The sequence below is a fragment of the Eublepharis macularius genome, chromosome 10 (genome assembly GCF_028583425.1).
Source record: "Eublepharis macularius isolate TG4126 chromosome 10, MPM_Emac_v1.0, whole genome shotgun sequence".
In the NCBI taxonomy this organism is placed as follows: domain Eukaryota; kingdom Metazoa; phylum Chordata; class Lepidosauria; order Squamata; family Eublepharidae; genus Eublepharis; species Eublepharis macularius.
This window is the reverse complement of record NC_072799.1, coordinates 55,120,044-55,136,418: the sequence shown is the minus strand read 5'-3', so window position 1 is coordinate 55,136,418 and position 16,375 is coordinate 55,120,044. Positions and strand designations below refer to the sequence as shown.

The window sequence follows — 16,375 nt, the reverse complement described above, 5'->3', positions numbered from 1 at the left end:
ACCTTGAGGTATTGAAAAAAGCTGTGAAGCACACCTTAAAAAACAGAAACGTAAAGCTGTTGAGTTAAAGCTGGTTTATGAGTTTAGTGTAAGCCAACCAATCTCTATCTCTGAATTAAAAATACCTTTCCTTGCATTGTATACTATCAAGAAATAATGTGCTTTCATACTAGGAATGGCCTTGTTGTATCAGACTGTGGTCCATCTAGTCCAGCATCCCAACAATGTGGCTTAGAGGGCCCATAACAGGGACACACAGGGGCTGAATGCTGCCCTCACCCCCACAACATCCTATCTCTAAACATGGTGGCATTCAAACCAGACATTGAGTCATTGTGGCTAATTACTACGGGTTAAGTACCCTTGAGTCTTCAGAACTGCTTGTTTGGATTCAGAAAGTACTAAAAAGAATAGCAAATATGTGGAATATGGAGATGTCTGGATATAAATGCTTAATTAACCATACCTTAATTTGTGGATTTGCTATGAACCTGTTCACTGTTCAGGCATGGACTCAATTAAAAAAAACCTCTTCAGATGCAAGTAGATACGTCTACTGTTGGTGTTTTAAAGGTTTTTTAAAGGCCTTTTTGTGTTTGTTAATTAAATACTGATTAAGAAATTTGGACTTCATATACTTTGAAGAAACACATAGAAGTTCCAAGAAGAACAAAGAGCTTCCCATTTCACTTCACAGTTACACAAAACTCTGTACAGCGGAATTTGGTGTGCGCTGAGGAGCCTAGAGCTTTGAGATAGGAGCAAAATAATATTTAGACATTAATTCATCTTTTAGGGTAATAATATTTGAAGCTAGTTGTGAGCATAACCTAAATCAATCCACAGTAAAGGATTGTTTTTATTATGTTCATTTAAAATGTCCCCATAAAGTGGCCAAAAGAGAGGGAGTACAATAAAGGAGAATCAGATATAGACCCACATTTTGTCTAACTTTTATGCATGACACTCTTTAATTCTTGCATTTCCATTATCTGTGTTAATTTGTTTTCAGAAAACACACAGTGCAGTTTCAAAAGTTATCAAAAATGCTGCCCCCCAGCAAAATTGGGAGAGAATATCAGAAGTATAACAAGAAACTGACAAGAAGTTCAATTTTTTTTCAGTGAACAAAGAGATCATTAAAAGGCTTTGATAGGGCATGAAATGCTTGTAGGAGAAATAATGATTTTTAACAGCAAGATCTGGATCCAATAGCACCTTAAAGACTGACCAGATGGTCTGACAAAGGTAGCTTCGATTCTCAAAAGCTCACAATTGGTCTAAGGTGCTACTGGATCCTAAACTTGCTCTTCTACCACAGACCAACATAGCTTCCCCTCTGAAACTAGATTTACAAGGTATGAGCTTTCGAGAGTCAAAACTCCCTTTCTCGGACAACTGAATCTGTTTGAGGAAGAGTACAAAGATTTATATTTGGGAAATACCTGCTTTCTTCACTGTGCAAGTTTAAAAGCAACAGGAACATGCTTTTTTTTTCCTGAATCAATTTTTCCCAGTTTGATTGTGTTCACTCATTGACCAGATTAATTATTTCCTGAATTTTTTTCTTCTTAGACAAAGAGAGAGAAGTGACGGGTCATTTTCAGATCTCTAGTACTGAGAAACTTCTTTAAAAAAAATCTCCCTGTGTTTTCCTGCAGCTCGAAAGTCAAAGAAGCTGGGCAAGTTGAAAGGGATGCATGAAGACCCACAGCAGCAAGCACAGCAGCCTCCTCCTCAGAGTCCAGAAGAAGGGACGACATACATCGCCCCAGCGAAAGAGCCGTCTGTAAACACAGCACTTGTCCCTCACGTGTCGGCCGTTTCATCCGCACTTACTCCCTCCCCTGCAATGGTCCTAGAGAACATTGAACCTGAAATTGTATATGCAGGCTATGATAGCTCGAAGCCAGATACTGCAGAGCACCTGCTCTCCACTTTAAACCGGCTTGCTGGCAAGCAGATGATTCAGGTGGTTAAATGGGCAAAGATACTTCCAGGTAAGGATGCCTTTGTAGCGTGTCATTTTTAATATAGGCAAAGAGTGTGCAGCTGCTGAGCATATGCTGTGTGCCCCTCCGACCTTGAAGTGAGGGTTAGGGCTTCTGAGTTGGGAGCTGTCAGCATTTCTCTTTTCAGATATTAATCACTGCTGTCTCTTAAGAATTTAAAATTCCACATCTTTCACTGTGCCAGTGTTTTGGGAAAGGTGTTTTGTTTTTCAGACTTCACTTGAAATGCCACTGAAGTTGTTTGTGATTTGTTTTTATGTTCTTCAGGCTTTAGAAACTTGCCACTTGAGGACCAAATTACTCTAATCCAGTATTCGTGGATGTGTCTATCATCATTTGCCCTGAGCTGGAGATCGTACAGGCACACAAACAGTCAGTTCCTGTATTTTGCTCCCGACTTAGTCTTTAATGAGTAAGTTATTTGTTAAACCTCTGTCTCATTCAAAGAAGGAATAAATAGAATACTGTTCAACATTACATGCATAGATCCTGAGCCTGTGAAATGCAGATACAGAACAATGAGCACATGAAAACATCTTTCAGCAAAGCTTTCTTCCTACCCTTCCATTTGATTTGTACACAGAATAGTATTTCCCTTGGCTTTGATGTATAGCTGATATACAATCTAAAATAAAAGTAGTCTTGTTCTTTGAGTACCTACTATAGGTTGAAAGGATATGTAATTCTTAAGCTATGCTAGTTTTTTATTAGCAGATTCACAAAATAATTCTTTTGTTAACAGAATATAGCAGCTCAATATGTTTTCATGGCAATTTTAATTACCATTCTTTGCCATCTTGAAAGAAGCCAAAATGTTTTAAAGAATTGTTCCTGATTTTATGTTGCACTCATGGTGATTGAAGAAACCATTCATACTTCTCTGTTCATTCTAAGGTTTACAACCTTATCCATACTCCTCTGCAGATGAAATAACAGACTTTCAGGGTCATTCTAAACAAAGTTAAGCATTCCTAAACTCATGGACTTCAGTTGACTTAAAAGGGTGTTCTTAAGGCACACTGATATCACTCAGTTATTGCTGCATAACATATTATGTGAAGCATGTATGTGACACTGTCAAATGAAAAATTGTGAAATTGGCATGATTGGCATTCTGCATGGCCACATTCGTATTATAAAACATGGGCTGAGGTTCAAAGAATCTATTAGGCTCACAGAATGAGGTTTTTTTTTTTTTACTAAACCAGTAAAATGTTTGACTTTTCTTCCCATTGAACTGCAGCCCCACATGCCACATCACAAACTAGTATTGAAATGCCCCTGGTTTTAAAATATGTTATGTTCTATAGAGGACTACTATGAGAAAATTACATTTACTGAGGTGGATCTAACAAGGTGTTCACTGTCCGTCTTCTGTGCAGCCCCACATGGGACTGCACCTGCGCAGGCCTGCCGACCGGATTTTTCTTTCTAGCAAACGTCCACTAGGGGGCGCACGTCCGACCCAATGCGCATGCGTGGCCGTTTCCCGCCCGAGCGACATTGGGCGACGTCGCCCCCTTTCCCCTCAATTTCTTCTTTGCCGCCGACCGGTAAAGATCTAGCTGTCCGCTTCTGAGGAAACTTTTCCTGTGAGGATCCTGTGAAGAATCGACGATGTCTGAGAAGTCGCTGTTCAAGCGCTGCTCCAACTGCTCCACTAAGATGACGAGGACTGACGGTCACTCTGTTTGCCTCGAGTGTCTGGGCGAGGGACACATCGTCGGGAAGTGTGAGCACTGCCAACGGTTCACCCCGAAGGCCAGGGCTGAGAGGGCTAATAGGCTGAACGCCTTATTGTGGAGACGGGCGATGCGGGTTTCGGGGGCTCCCGCTACCCCGGAGGGACCGCCACCGGCTGGTGGGACGGGTGACACCCCCCCCCCTGAGATGGGGTCCCAAGAGGCCGTGTCCGCTTCGCGTTCCCGCTCCCCGGATCGCCGCCAAGCCCGGCAGTTAACCCCGGATCCGAAGGGGTCTGCGAGTTCCGCGTCGGGTCGCAAGCCCTTGGCGCCAACGTTGGATCCGACTCGGAAGCGTCACCGTTCCAGGTCCCCGTCGAGGTCGGAACCGACCTTCACGCCGGCCCCGAAGGTGCCGAGAGCGTCGTCGGAGCCGAACATCCCGGCTGGGTCGGTTCCCAAACCGTCGGATCCACCATCGGCTCCGACTGCATCGGTTCCGAAGCCTGCTGAGTCGACGCGCTCCGGCCTCGCTCCGAAGACGGGCGCTCGGTCGGATCCGAAGACATCGGATTCGACTGGCAGGGACCGAAGCTCGGATCCGGCTTCGGCTGACAAGGGCGGCAAAAAGTCCAAGAAATCGAAGCACAGTCACTCGGCTTCGGTCCAAACAGATGAGGTCCTCTGGGAGAGGCCTTTGACTCCATCGCTGCATCTGTCGCCTCCGCTGCACCACTCATCTGATGATGATGGTGACCTGCCCGACGCGCCACCTCCTCCCCAGCAGTGGCATGCGGGTGATTATGCGGACCGTGAGGACCGGCGTTACCACCTGCCGCGGGCTGCATTTGACAGAGAGGGTTCCCTGTATGCCAGCTCTCCATCATTTGGCAGGGAGTATTGGGGTGACACTCGAAGTGAGTTCTCCCACTATGGTTCTCCCAGACACGGTTCACCTTACTATCCTGCTGAACCCTGCCAGGGCCCGAGTCCCAGTCCTCCATCTGACCCGTCTCGAGATGACGTCATCATTGGGACCAGTCGTGTGTCGCCATCTGAGGACTACCGCCTCTACTCTGAACAGATGGTCAGGATGGCCCGTTCTCTCGACATCGAGATATCGGCCATAGATCCTAAGCCAAAGGACAAAATTCTTCAATATGTCCAGTCCGGGAACCCTCCAACTATTGCCTTCCCGTTCACTGAAAGCTTGGTGGAGATCATCCACGACATCTGTGAGAAGCCGGCCTCTGTGTACACGACGTCCCGCAAGCTGGAGGCCCTGTACAAGACACGGGATGATGTTTGTGCATACCTCTTTGCACATCCGCCTCCCTCTTCCCTCATTACGGAGGAAATGCAGACCCGCCAACGCCAGGGGTCCTATGCGGTGCCCATTGATAAGGAGAGCAGGAAGTTGGATTCTTTGGGCAAGAAGCTATACTCTTCTGCTGCCCTGACGCTGAAGATCTCCAACTATTCGGCCATCATGGGGGCGTATCAGATATTCCTTTGGAACCGCATGGCGGCCTTCATGGAAAAACTGCCGGCAGACCAGAGGATGTTGGCAAAGGTGATCCTCGATGAAGCCCTCAGACTGTCTCGGCAACAAATAAATGCGGGCCGTGACACGGTTGACACCTCTGCGAGAGCATTGGCTTCTTCCATCGTCCTGCGCCGGCACGCGTGGCTCTGCACTACTGCGTTGCCGGTGGAGACACGCAATAAGGTGGAGAACCTGCCATTTGAGGGGCAATCCCTGTTTTCTACCAAAACAGATGACTACCTGTCGCAGAAGCGCAAGGATTGTATTACAGCCCGCTCCTATGGCATTCTCCCGACCAGACCACCCACCGAGAATCGTGGCCAGTATCGCCCTGCCCAGGGTTATCGTGGACGACAGCACCGATACCAACCGTATCCACGCTATGGTTCCTACTGGCCATTCCAACCACCAGGCTCTTACCAGCGCCGGAGGCCTACCTACCGCCCTCGTCGCGGTCCACAAGCCCACGATACCAAAGAGTCAGCAACGCAACCAAAGCAGTTCTGACTAGAGCTCGAACAGTCTGTCGTGTTTGGGGACAGATTGGCTCAGTTTGCCTCTGCATGGGCGGAGATTACGTCCGATACTTGGGTTCTTACAATCGTTACAGTTGGATATAAAATTCAGTTTGATGTTTACCCAGTGTTGTCTCTTCCTGACCACTCATTACAATCTTCTTCTGATAGCTTACAGGCTGAGGTTATAGCGCTGTTGGAGAAAGGGGCTGTGAAGGAGGTGCTCCCTCAGGACCCCCTCTTAGGTTTTTACTCCAGGATGTTCCTGGTAGACAAAAAGGATGGAGGTGTGCGACCCATCTTAGACCTCCGGGAACTGAATAAATTCGTTCTCGTCAAGCGGTTCAGGATGCTTACCTTGAACACAGTCCTCCAGTAAATGCCTGAGGACATGTGGTTCGCTGTCCTGGACCTCAAGGATGCATATTTCCATATTGCCATCCATCCTGATCATCGGAAATTCCTTAGGTTCCTGTGTAACAATAGGGCCTACCATTACCAGGTCCTTCCCTTTGGCCTCTCAACAGCCCCACGAGTTTTTTCTAAATGTATGGCTGTGGTAGTGGCTTATTTGAGGGAACGGGGTTGTACCATCTACCCCTATCTTGACGACTGGCTTCTAGCAGCACCCTCTGCTAATGCACTCCGGGCCCAGATTCATACTGTGATGCTCACCTGCTCCAGATTAGGACTTTTGGTTAACTTGCAAAAATCTAACCTTACCCCGTCCAGACGGATACTGTTTATCGGTATGGAACTGGACGGTGGCGTAAACAGAGGCTTTCTGCCAAAGGAGCGTGCTTTAAAGATTGGCAGGATGGTGAACCTTTTTTCTAAGTGCAGGTTCCAATCCGTAACGGCTATCCAGAGGCTACTGGGACTCATGGCCTCTTCTACAGCTGTCACCCCTATGGCCCGGTTGCACATGCGACCTCTCCAGCTGTGGTTCCTATCGGTTCATGATTTTGAACACGAGTCCCAGAATAAAAGATATTCCATCCCCAGAGGGATTATCCGGGCCTTACGTTGGTGGCTTGATGAGGCTAACCTTCTTGGGGGTATTGCCTTTGGGTCCATCCAAACCGAGATCACAATCTTGACTGATGCCTCCACGGTAGGATGGGGAGCCCAGTGTGGTGCCCTGAGGGCACATGGGGTTTGGTCAGAGCAGGAAAGGAAAGATCATATTAACCTGCTAGAATTAAGAGCGGTCCGTTATGCCTTTATCGCATTCGCAGACACGCTGCAGCGGAAAGCGGTTCAGGTGCTCACAGACAATTGCACCACGATGTTCTACCTGAACAAACAAGGGGGCACTACATCCAAGGCCCTCTGCGACGAGGCCATTCGGATCTGGAACTGGGCCATGGACAGAGGCGTGTTCATTCAGGCGGTCCATATTCCTGGCACCACCAATGTCATCGCAGACACGCTCAGTCGGATGCGATTCGACCGCTACGAATGGACCGTAGCAGACAATTACCTGAACTCCATCTTTTCGGACTGGGGGTTTCCAGACGTAGACCTCTTTGCGTCAGAGGCCAACAATAAGGCCCCATGATTCTGTTCCAGGGGAGGGCTAGGTCGCCATTCCCTAGGGGACGCGTTCCAGATACGCTGGACAGGGCACCTGTTTTATGCCTTCCCTCCGTTCCCACTGCTGTCTCGGGTCGTCAGCAAAATCCAGAAGGATGGGCCGCACTTAATTCTGGTGGCCCCCTTCTGGCCCAGACAAGCATGGTTCCAACATGTCATGCAGCTTTCGCAGGGGTCATATTATCGGTTCGCACTGAACCCGGACCTTCTGTCCGACAAATGGGTTTGGTATCATGACCTACCCAAACTCAACCTCACTGCTTGGCACATTCGGGGACGGAGGGGTGTTACCAGAACTGCTCTTTATTATAATGGGGAATTAGCTGTAGCAGTCTGTAACTTAAAATTAGCGCGGATCTTAACCTATGTCTACGGAGGTCCCGATCCCAGACACTCTAGTGAAAAAGAGGCAGACTACAAATAGGTTCCAAACACGTGTATTCAGTGTGGCGTAGGCCTAAACTTGCACAAGCATACAGAGAACACACAAGACCTAAGAAATACAGCGTATGAAATACAGAGACGTTCGCATTAGCTGGTTCCCAACGATGATAAGGGAAATACTCACAATCCTGGAGCGAAGCAGAGACACAGCAGCGAGGGTGGCCCAATGCCAGCACTGGGACCACAGACGGACAGCAAGGAAGTCTGGATAGGAATGGCCTAAGCCACAGACAGCGAGGGGTTCTGGATGGGAATGGCCTAAGCCACAGACAGCGAGGGGTTCTGGATGGGAATGGCCTAAGCACCGAGTGGTCTGAGAGACCAGTTTAAATACCCCAAAACGTACCCTGGGGCTGGTGCTGTACTTGGTGGTTCTCACAGTTTAAAACAAAGGTTCTAATGGGCTACTGAATGGCTTAGATGGGCCACTTTGGTAATCTGATTGCGATAAGTGACACCTCAGGAAGAGGGGACAAAAGAGGGAGGGGGAAATCCAAGTGGGCTGAAAGGATGTTCCAGCGGACAGGGCTTGTCCTGATGTCATCAGCTCTGGAATGCAGAGGTTTCTTTGAGATGCATTCTCTAAGTGCTTGGGATGGTCGGCACTTAGTTCCTTCTCCGGGGCGGCTCCTAAGATATGCAGAGCGGGGCGAGGTACTCTCGCTGCGGACGTGGTGTGCCCGTTTCGCCGAAATGGCTTCCCAAAGCCGTCTTTTCCTTTGGGTCTTCTGGGTGCCTGAGAACATGGATGCCGGCTGGGCATAGCTGGGGCTGAATAGCAGGCTGCCCGGTAGCGAGGGCAAGCTCGGGGACCGGCCCGCGGGAGTCTCCAGGCGGGAACTGACCAGGGAGCGCCTAGCCAGGCTCGCTGGAGGTTTCCCCGGCCGGCGCCCGGCTGCTAGCAGCGGCTTGGGCCCATATGAGGCAGGCTTCCATGGAGGCAGGGGAAACAGCACACAAAACACAGTCCAAAGCAGGGAACAGGCACGGTCCGTGGTAGATGGCAATGCAGGCACGGGGCACACTTGTATTAAAGTCCAAACACACACTGGAAATCCAGATACAGGTCTGGGCAGAGTTGCCCAGGAAAAGAGTCCTTTTGTGCAGTAACCACACTTGGAGTCAGTGAACTACACAGTCTATTGCAGCAGCAAGATAATTAGCAAACAGGCAGGAAACTGACACGTGTATCAGAACACACACGTGCAAAGCAGTCTTTGGTGTAGCAGTGAAACAGCAATGCAGGAAACTTTAACACAGTTCATGGCAGGCTTTAAAGCAGGGGAGGGGGCCTACTTGGCAACAGGGGATGTCTGACAGGGTAGCTGAAATTTTGCTGAATGCCCATAGGGACACCACTCGCAGGTCATACGCAGCTAAATGGAAGCGTTTTGAGGCCTGGGCTGCTGACAACAAAGTTAATGTTTGGGATTGCCAGTTGTCTTCTGTGTTTGAGTTCCTCCTGTCCCTAAAGGACGGGGGACTCTCTAATTCTTCTATTAAAGTCTATTTGGCTGCCATTTCAGCCTTCCACCCTAAAATAGATGGGAAGACGGTGTTTTCTCACAGTTTGTCTAAGTCTTTTTTGAAGGGGTTGTATAATATGTTTCCACAAGTCAAGGAAATTGTTCCCCAATGGTCACTGCAGGTAGTGCTGACGGGACTTATGAAATCACTCTTCGAACCACTGGCTCCCTGTGATTTACAATGGTTATCCTGTAAAGTGGCCTTCCTGGTTGCCATTACATCTGCCCGCATGGTTAGCGAGCTGGCTGCCCTGAGGTGGGACCCTCCCTTTTTGAAGGTCCATCAGAATAAGGTGGTGCTGAGACCTGACCTTCGTTTTAGGCCCAAGGTGTCTACTCAATTTCACACCTCGCAGGACATTGTCTTGCCTGTCTTTTTTCCTGACCCTTCCAGTAGCTCTGACAGGGCCTTACATTCCTTGGATGTGAGGAGGGCTATTTTATTTTACCTCCAACGTACATCACAGTTTAGGAGTGCCAAACAACTGTTTGTGTGCTATTATGGGCCCAGGAAGGGAAAGGCTGCTACAGCCCAGTCGATTTCACGTTGGGTCACTCAAGCTGTTAGGGCCTGCTACTCGCATGCTCAGTTACCTTGCCCTTTGGAACTAACAGCTCATTCCACCAGGGCACAGGCTGCTTCAGCGGCCTTCCTTAGGGGCGTGCCCTTGCAAGACATCTGCAGGGCTGCAACGTGGTCGTCTTCTGACACGTTTGCTAAACATTACGCACTAGATGTGTGGGAAAGGAAAGAGGCTGCTGTTGGTAATGCTGTGCTTCAGTCTCTTTTTCGGTGAGAACACATGCCCGCCTCCTGGGTAAGTGGCTTGTGAGTCTCCCATGTGGGGCTGCACAGAAGACGGACAGTGAAAACAGAGTTGCGCTTACCGTAACTACTGTTCATTGACGTCTTCTGTGCAGACACACAACCCTCCCTCCTTCCCCGCTGTGTTCTTCCAGATACTGTGAAGGCACTTGGCGGCAAAGGAGAAACTGAGGGGAAAGGGGGCGACATCGCCCAATGTCGCTCGGGCGGGAAACAGCCGCGCATGCGCATTGGGTCGGACGTGCGCCCCCTAGTGGACGTTTGCTAGAAAGAAAAATCCGGTCGGCAGGCCTGCGCAGGCGCAGTCCCATGTGTGTCTGCACAGAAGACGTCAATGAACAGTAGTTACGGTAAGCGCAACTCTGTTTTTCCATGAATGCAAGGACTTCTGCCCGCAGAGTGTGATTTTCATGGCTCTTACCTCTCACAGTAGCCCCAAAGGCTCCTGAAATCCTACTCCTGGAAGGAGGGGGGGCACCTGTGAAATACCGTACATTCATGGAAACATGCTGTTGGATCCATGCCTATTACCTCCCTAGGCTCACAGAACTGGTTTCCCGATTCCTTGTACTCTGGGGATAAAAAGTAAACACGGTTACTGTCTCATCATTCCAATAACCTGTTCTTAGCCCTTATTGCTAATGAGAAAATGTTTTTAAAATGTATGTAGTGTACACATAAGGCACTGAGACTAGTGGGAGAACAGGAGTTTGGATATCAATATCCCAAGACTACTGATCTCCCTCCCCTTTATTATTAACTTTGTAAATGTAACATTTCTAATACGCTTGCTGGATTGGCCTTGGGTAAATGGTAATTATTTTGTTCATACTAAACTGAATTTCAGTGTAAAATCAAGTAGGTAAGAATATAAATTTCAGTAGACTTTTATAAGCTCAAAAGGCATAGGCATGATCTTTCCAGTGGCCTGTGAAGGCCAGAGCACAGAGGCTGTGCGTGCGTGAAAGCCCACACGGGATGAGTTCCAGCAGCCACTTATATACTGAGATCAGCATGAATGTGCATTAATTAAAACATTATTTTAAAGCCATCTTTAAAACAATGATATTGTCCACTGCTACTCCATATCAGATAACATTCAGGGTGTCCCTATAGCAGGCACCAATATTCAAGACTTGGGTGTTCAACTGTAATATAGTTAACGATTAAAAAAAAATCAATCTCTTGCTCCAGGTTTTCCCTCTGGTTTAAACTGTTTTAAATTGGCATTGCTGGCATTTTGCATGGCCATGTTTGTATTACAAATTGAGCTGGGATTCAAACTTAGGCTCCCACAATGACTTTTTGAATAAGCCAGTAAAATGTTTGACTTTTCTTCCCCTTGAGCTGCAGCCCCCCCCCCCATGCACTGCTACCTGTCTAGCATTACCTTTTCTAATCTCAAAATAGCCTTTACATCTGTTTGGTTCCAGATGGTTAATGGTCACTACTCCCCAAAACTGGTTGCTTCACACTTGTGTATTTGTGCAGCTCCAGTTTCAGAGGATTTGCCTCATTATATTCTGTCCTGCCCTTTTTACACAGAGCCCAGGACCAAATATCTTGCTTGAAGGGTATCAACTCATCCTTCGAAGCAGAGAAGCAGATTTTTCTTCTCTCAGATACTGACAAGTTCGTTGTGTATAGTGTCACCATTTGCCTTGGCAATGAAGAAAATAAGGGCAAGAGTTGTATCTGAAGGGTGAAATATTTTAATTTGATAGGCACTTCCCAGTCTGGTTATTTAATGATCTTATTTATGATTTATCTTTTATGTTCTTTGTAATTGATTGTCATGGCCTTTGGCTATACACAGTAAATGCTGTGCTATGCATAACATCAAATTGCAACCACCTTTCCACTAACTTAGGGTCCCCACAGCAGCAAGCAATAAAAAGCATTAAAACAAGCTTTAAAATCAATATATATATATTAAACAATTAAAGAAGCTAAGCTAATTTGAGGAGTTAATTTTTTCAATAAAATTATGTTCCATAAACATTCATGCCATATACTAATTGTATTTTTTGTTGCGGATTTACAGTTCTGAGGTACGATGGATCTTGCTGCTATTTTAAAAAATTAATGATCTATATACAATTTCCAATTTTCCTCTGTAAAGAAATTTAATATAAACCAATTCGGGATCAAGAATTAAATTTAATTTCAAAAATTTGTTTAAAAAACTGTTTTAAAAGTTAGAGCATCTGCTTGGCATGTAGAAGGTCCCAGGTTTAATCCTTAACATCTCCACTTAAAAAGATTGGGTAGTAAGTGAGTGATGTGTGTGACCCTGCCTGTTTGAGTAGACGGTACTGACCAATGATCTGATTCAGTATAAGGCAGCTTCTTCTTGTGCCTGGATTCCAGAAATACAACTCTGTATTTTGATATGAGCTCCACTTATTTCTGATATTATGGAACCTCCAAATCAGGAGAGAAATTTGGAAGAGGCAGATTTTCTAAGCAAATTTCTTTTTAAATATATTTAATTATCTTCAAAAATAATTTACCAATCCCAAATTGTTTATTCCAAAGTTATCAGTTACTGCAAATTGTCTCTTTTTGAGAAAGATCACGTTTAGCGTTAAGCTGTCTTGGCTTGATCTGTGTGTCATGAGACCAAGTTTTTATGGGACCATAATTCGATTTCTATTTGTTAATATTATGCCTATTCACAGCCCTGCTGATCAAACCAAAGTTCCATAAAGTACAGCATCGGTTTCTCATAGTGACCAACTACATGCTACTGGGAAATCTACAAGCGGGTCACGAAGACATCAACAGCCTTCTAGTGTTCAGCAGTGTCTCTGAGCATGGCTAATCATATTGATAGACCTGCCCTCCATAGTCTCTTTTTAAAACCATCACAGCTAGTGGCCATCATTATATATATTCCATAAGCAAGTTATGTGTAGAGTGAAATAGTGTTTTTCTTTTTCTGTTCTGAATCTGCTGCCCTTCGATTTCTTTGGTTGACCCTGAGCTATGGGAGTGGAAAAGAAATTTCTCTTTGTCTGCTTTTTACAAGCCATGCATAATTTTATAAACTTTTGTTGTTCGCAGGCTTTGTCGCACACATTTTTTTTTCAAAATCCAGATGGTTTGAAGTTGATGTCAGCATTTTAAAATTTATAAGCCTGCACCTTTGCTATTGATGTAGCTTTATTTTGCTTAGTACAAATATGATTTTGTCTCTTGGGGCTATTTGGGATGCAGGGATCCCTGGGTTGCAGGGAAACATACAGCCACTTCATTCACGCAAGATGTTTTCTTCTGCAGAGTGCTTGTCTGAGTCATTCATTGACTTCACTTATGTAGATAATGTAATAATTGTCCCAGGCAAATATGGTGGCAGAATTACAACTGAGATCTGGACTACAGAGATTACTTCATCTGAAGAAAATGGCTGCTTTGGATGTTGGACTGTGTGGCTATACGCCTTTGAGGTCTTCTCTCTCCCCAAACTCCCCAAGAAGCTCTTTCTCTGAACAGGGAGGGTTTGATGCGGTTATATAAATAGTTTTAGCAGTAATTAAATGTGTAGCAAAAGTTTAAAAAGTGAGAGGACCCAGTGTAGGAAATACTAAAACTAGCATAAAACAAAAGTTATTTTCTATTAATTATATCTCTCCCACTTTTCAGACAAAAATTATCTTTTCTGCAAAAAAAAAAAAGGTGTGAAATAGGGGGCTATTTTTCAGTGTCATAATGAAACAGTGTTTACTGAACTGTAAGGCAGGAGCTGAAGAGATTACAGCTTTTCTGTATAGAAAACTATATTCGTAGTTGGTAACTTCGGACAGTAAAGACATCTCATACAAGCTTTATATAGCCATGTCAACCATCTACGCATTAATTTTCCTTCTTAACTCAAAAGCTACTCTCTAGTTGCATCAGTCCATTTATTTCAGTTTATAAAGCCTGGACCTCATTTTAAAGAGTGACATTGATTTCAGAAATTGCCAATCATTTAATTTTGTGAAGCATTTTTCTCTTTAAATGTGTTGCACAGTTACAGTATTATAAAACAAACAAAAATGATTGGAAAGTAGGTTAGGTGGCTGGCTGCAGCAGGAATATTATAAGCATCTGGAGTTGCTTAAAGCAGCACTGACACAGCAATCACATAAACTAGAATGGGCAGAGGTTTGATAATGCTAAGAAAACAACCATGATTTAATTAAAACCCAGTGCACTTGATCTTAATTATAGCTAAGTTTTTTTTTAAAAAAAGATCTCCCGATTAATTTTATATGTTTTCTGGATAAATAACCATGCAGATGTGTGCCTTTTTATTGTGTCATGTGCACCCAGTCACAGAAAACTCATTGAACCTGAGTTTACTGGATTGCATAACACACTAAGTCTGCTGCTACCTCTGTGTGACCTTTCAGCTTTTTCGGTGTGTAATTCTTCCTGGTATTCAGATTCTGTGCTGACCGTGCCGAGGAGAGGAGTAATAGAATTTTTAAGCACATCAGATTTGCTTCGTATGTTTGCAGAAAGCTTATTTGCTGTTATTGGGATAGTGATTAAAGGATCGTTGTTCCACTGTTTTTACAGGTCGTTTGCTATATAGCCTTTCATACTGCCACTGGTTTAGTTTTCAGTCTATTGATCCCATGGCTCTAATTTTAAGGTTTTTAGACCTGTAAACCTTAACAAATCATTAACACTTCTGTACTTTTAAGTAATTGGCCAGACTGCTGTTGCCATTGGTCTAATGGAGACTATATCATTTCTGGAGAACTTGATAAGGTTGTCATTCATGATCTTGTTAACAAAGCATGTTTGATACATTGTCTCAAATGTGAGTGCTTGTTTATGCCTTATTTCTACAGGCACGTAGTTCATGGAACTATGAACCGGAAGTTCAGTGAGAAGTGACCCTCCCCATTTGGATAGATATTTTTATTGACATATATAACTATAAATTTCCTATGAACATTAACCCAGGCCTCCCATAGGGCAAGGCATACTGAAACGCACTTATGGTAAATAGGTCACGAATCAGTGCCTTTCAAAGGAAGTCCTCAAAAAGGAACTACACACAGTGAGTGTGCTTGCAACGGTGCTAACTCCCGAGCAATAACAATTACTCAGTTCACATGGTTAAAAAAACCCTCTTAGCTTCACACAACCACCCCAAGAATACCATCCATCTGTATGAGTAAAACTGATGTGACAGTAGTCTCTGGAATGACTTTTCAGCTACTACAGTTGTAGAAATTTCTTTTGCATTTGAATATTTTACCGTTGAATCTGTGATTCAGCTAGTTCACCTGTATAACCTGGATGCATCATATGAAGCTAGTTTTGACCATGGGAATCCCGCTTCAGTTTCAGTAGAATATATTTGGACATTATTATTTTTGCACCATTTTTATGATGAGCAGCTATATAGAACTACAGTTCAACCACCTCAAAGCTATCAGAGCTCATTAGGAAAGTTTAAGCAAAAAAGAGAGTGAAAGTTAGATGTGTAGGTATTTCTGGGTATTGTACAGATACGGGTTAGTGACCTTAACCAGATAATTTTAAAGGGGGTACAAATGTAGGTGTAAAATGCTTGTCTTGAATTGACGTTCGAGAGCAGAGGCAGATATGCACCTGGGCCAGGGCCATAATAATGTAATTCAGATGCCCTTTATCATACTTTTTCAAATGCAGTGTATACCTGCATTGCTGTAACTTGGTATATTACTTGGTATTCTACTCCTGTACAGGTGGGAACGATATATATAATTAGCAGTATCTCAAACTATCAGGCACTTGTGTCAATGAATTCTAAGCAAACTCCTACTGAAAGAGATTTTTCTGCTCTGAGGAAATAATAGTAATCAAACATCAGGGTCACAAGAGCAGATGTGGCTTCTGGAACATATTTATAGAATAAATCAGTAGTATGAGGTTAAGTTTTTTTAGCTGAAATGAAAGATTTTTTCATTACATGATCAAGATAGTCTGAGACAAATTTAGCTGCAGTTGAGGGGTGCTTGAGAAACACAAAGGAAGTTAAGAAGTTTTTCATTCTGAATTTCAAAAAAAAAAAACAGTGAAAAGTACCCCATAGCAAAGGATGTGCATTTTAAAAAAATATTTGTTTTGTTTTAAAAAGGTAAACTAATTGGACTAGGGCTGGCACATTGAATGGCATTTACTAATATAGGGGTACTTCACAGCACAAAACAGAGATGGGAATATAGTCCCAAAAGGATATACATT

The 16,375-nt window shown here is 44.7% G+C and overlaps 1 protein-coding gene across 3 annotated transcripts in view; it reads left to right on the top strand.

Moving 5' to 3' along the window:
* Positions 1-16,375, top strand: part of NR3C2 (nuclear receptor subfamily 3 group C member 2) — a 208,972-nt gene that overhangs the window by 168,324 nt on the left and 24,273 nt on the right. For all 3 annotated transcript variants that reach the window (XM_054989700.1, XM_054989701.1, XM_054989699.1), the window contains 2 exons: positions 1,662-2,000; positions 2,280-2,424. In XM_054989700.1, the coding sequence (XP_054845675.1) occupies positions 1,662-2,000; positions 2,280-2,424 (484 nt within the window). The remainder of the gene's footprint in view (positions 1-1,661; positions 2,001-2,279; positions 2,425-16,375) is intronic.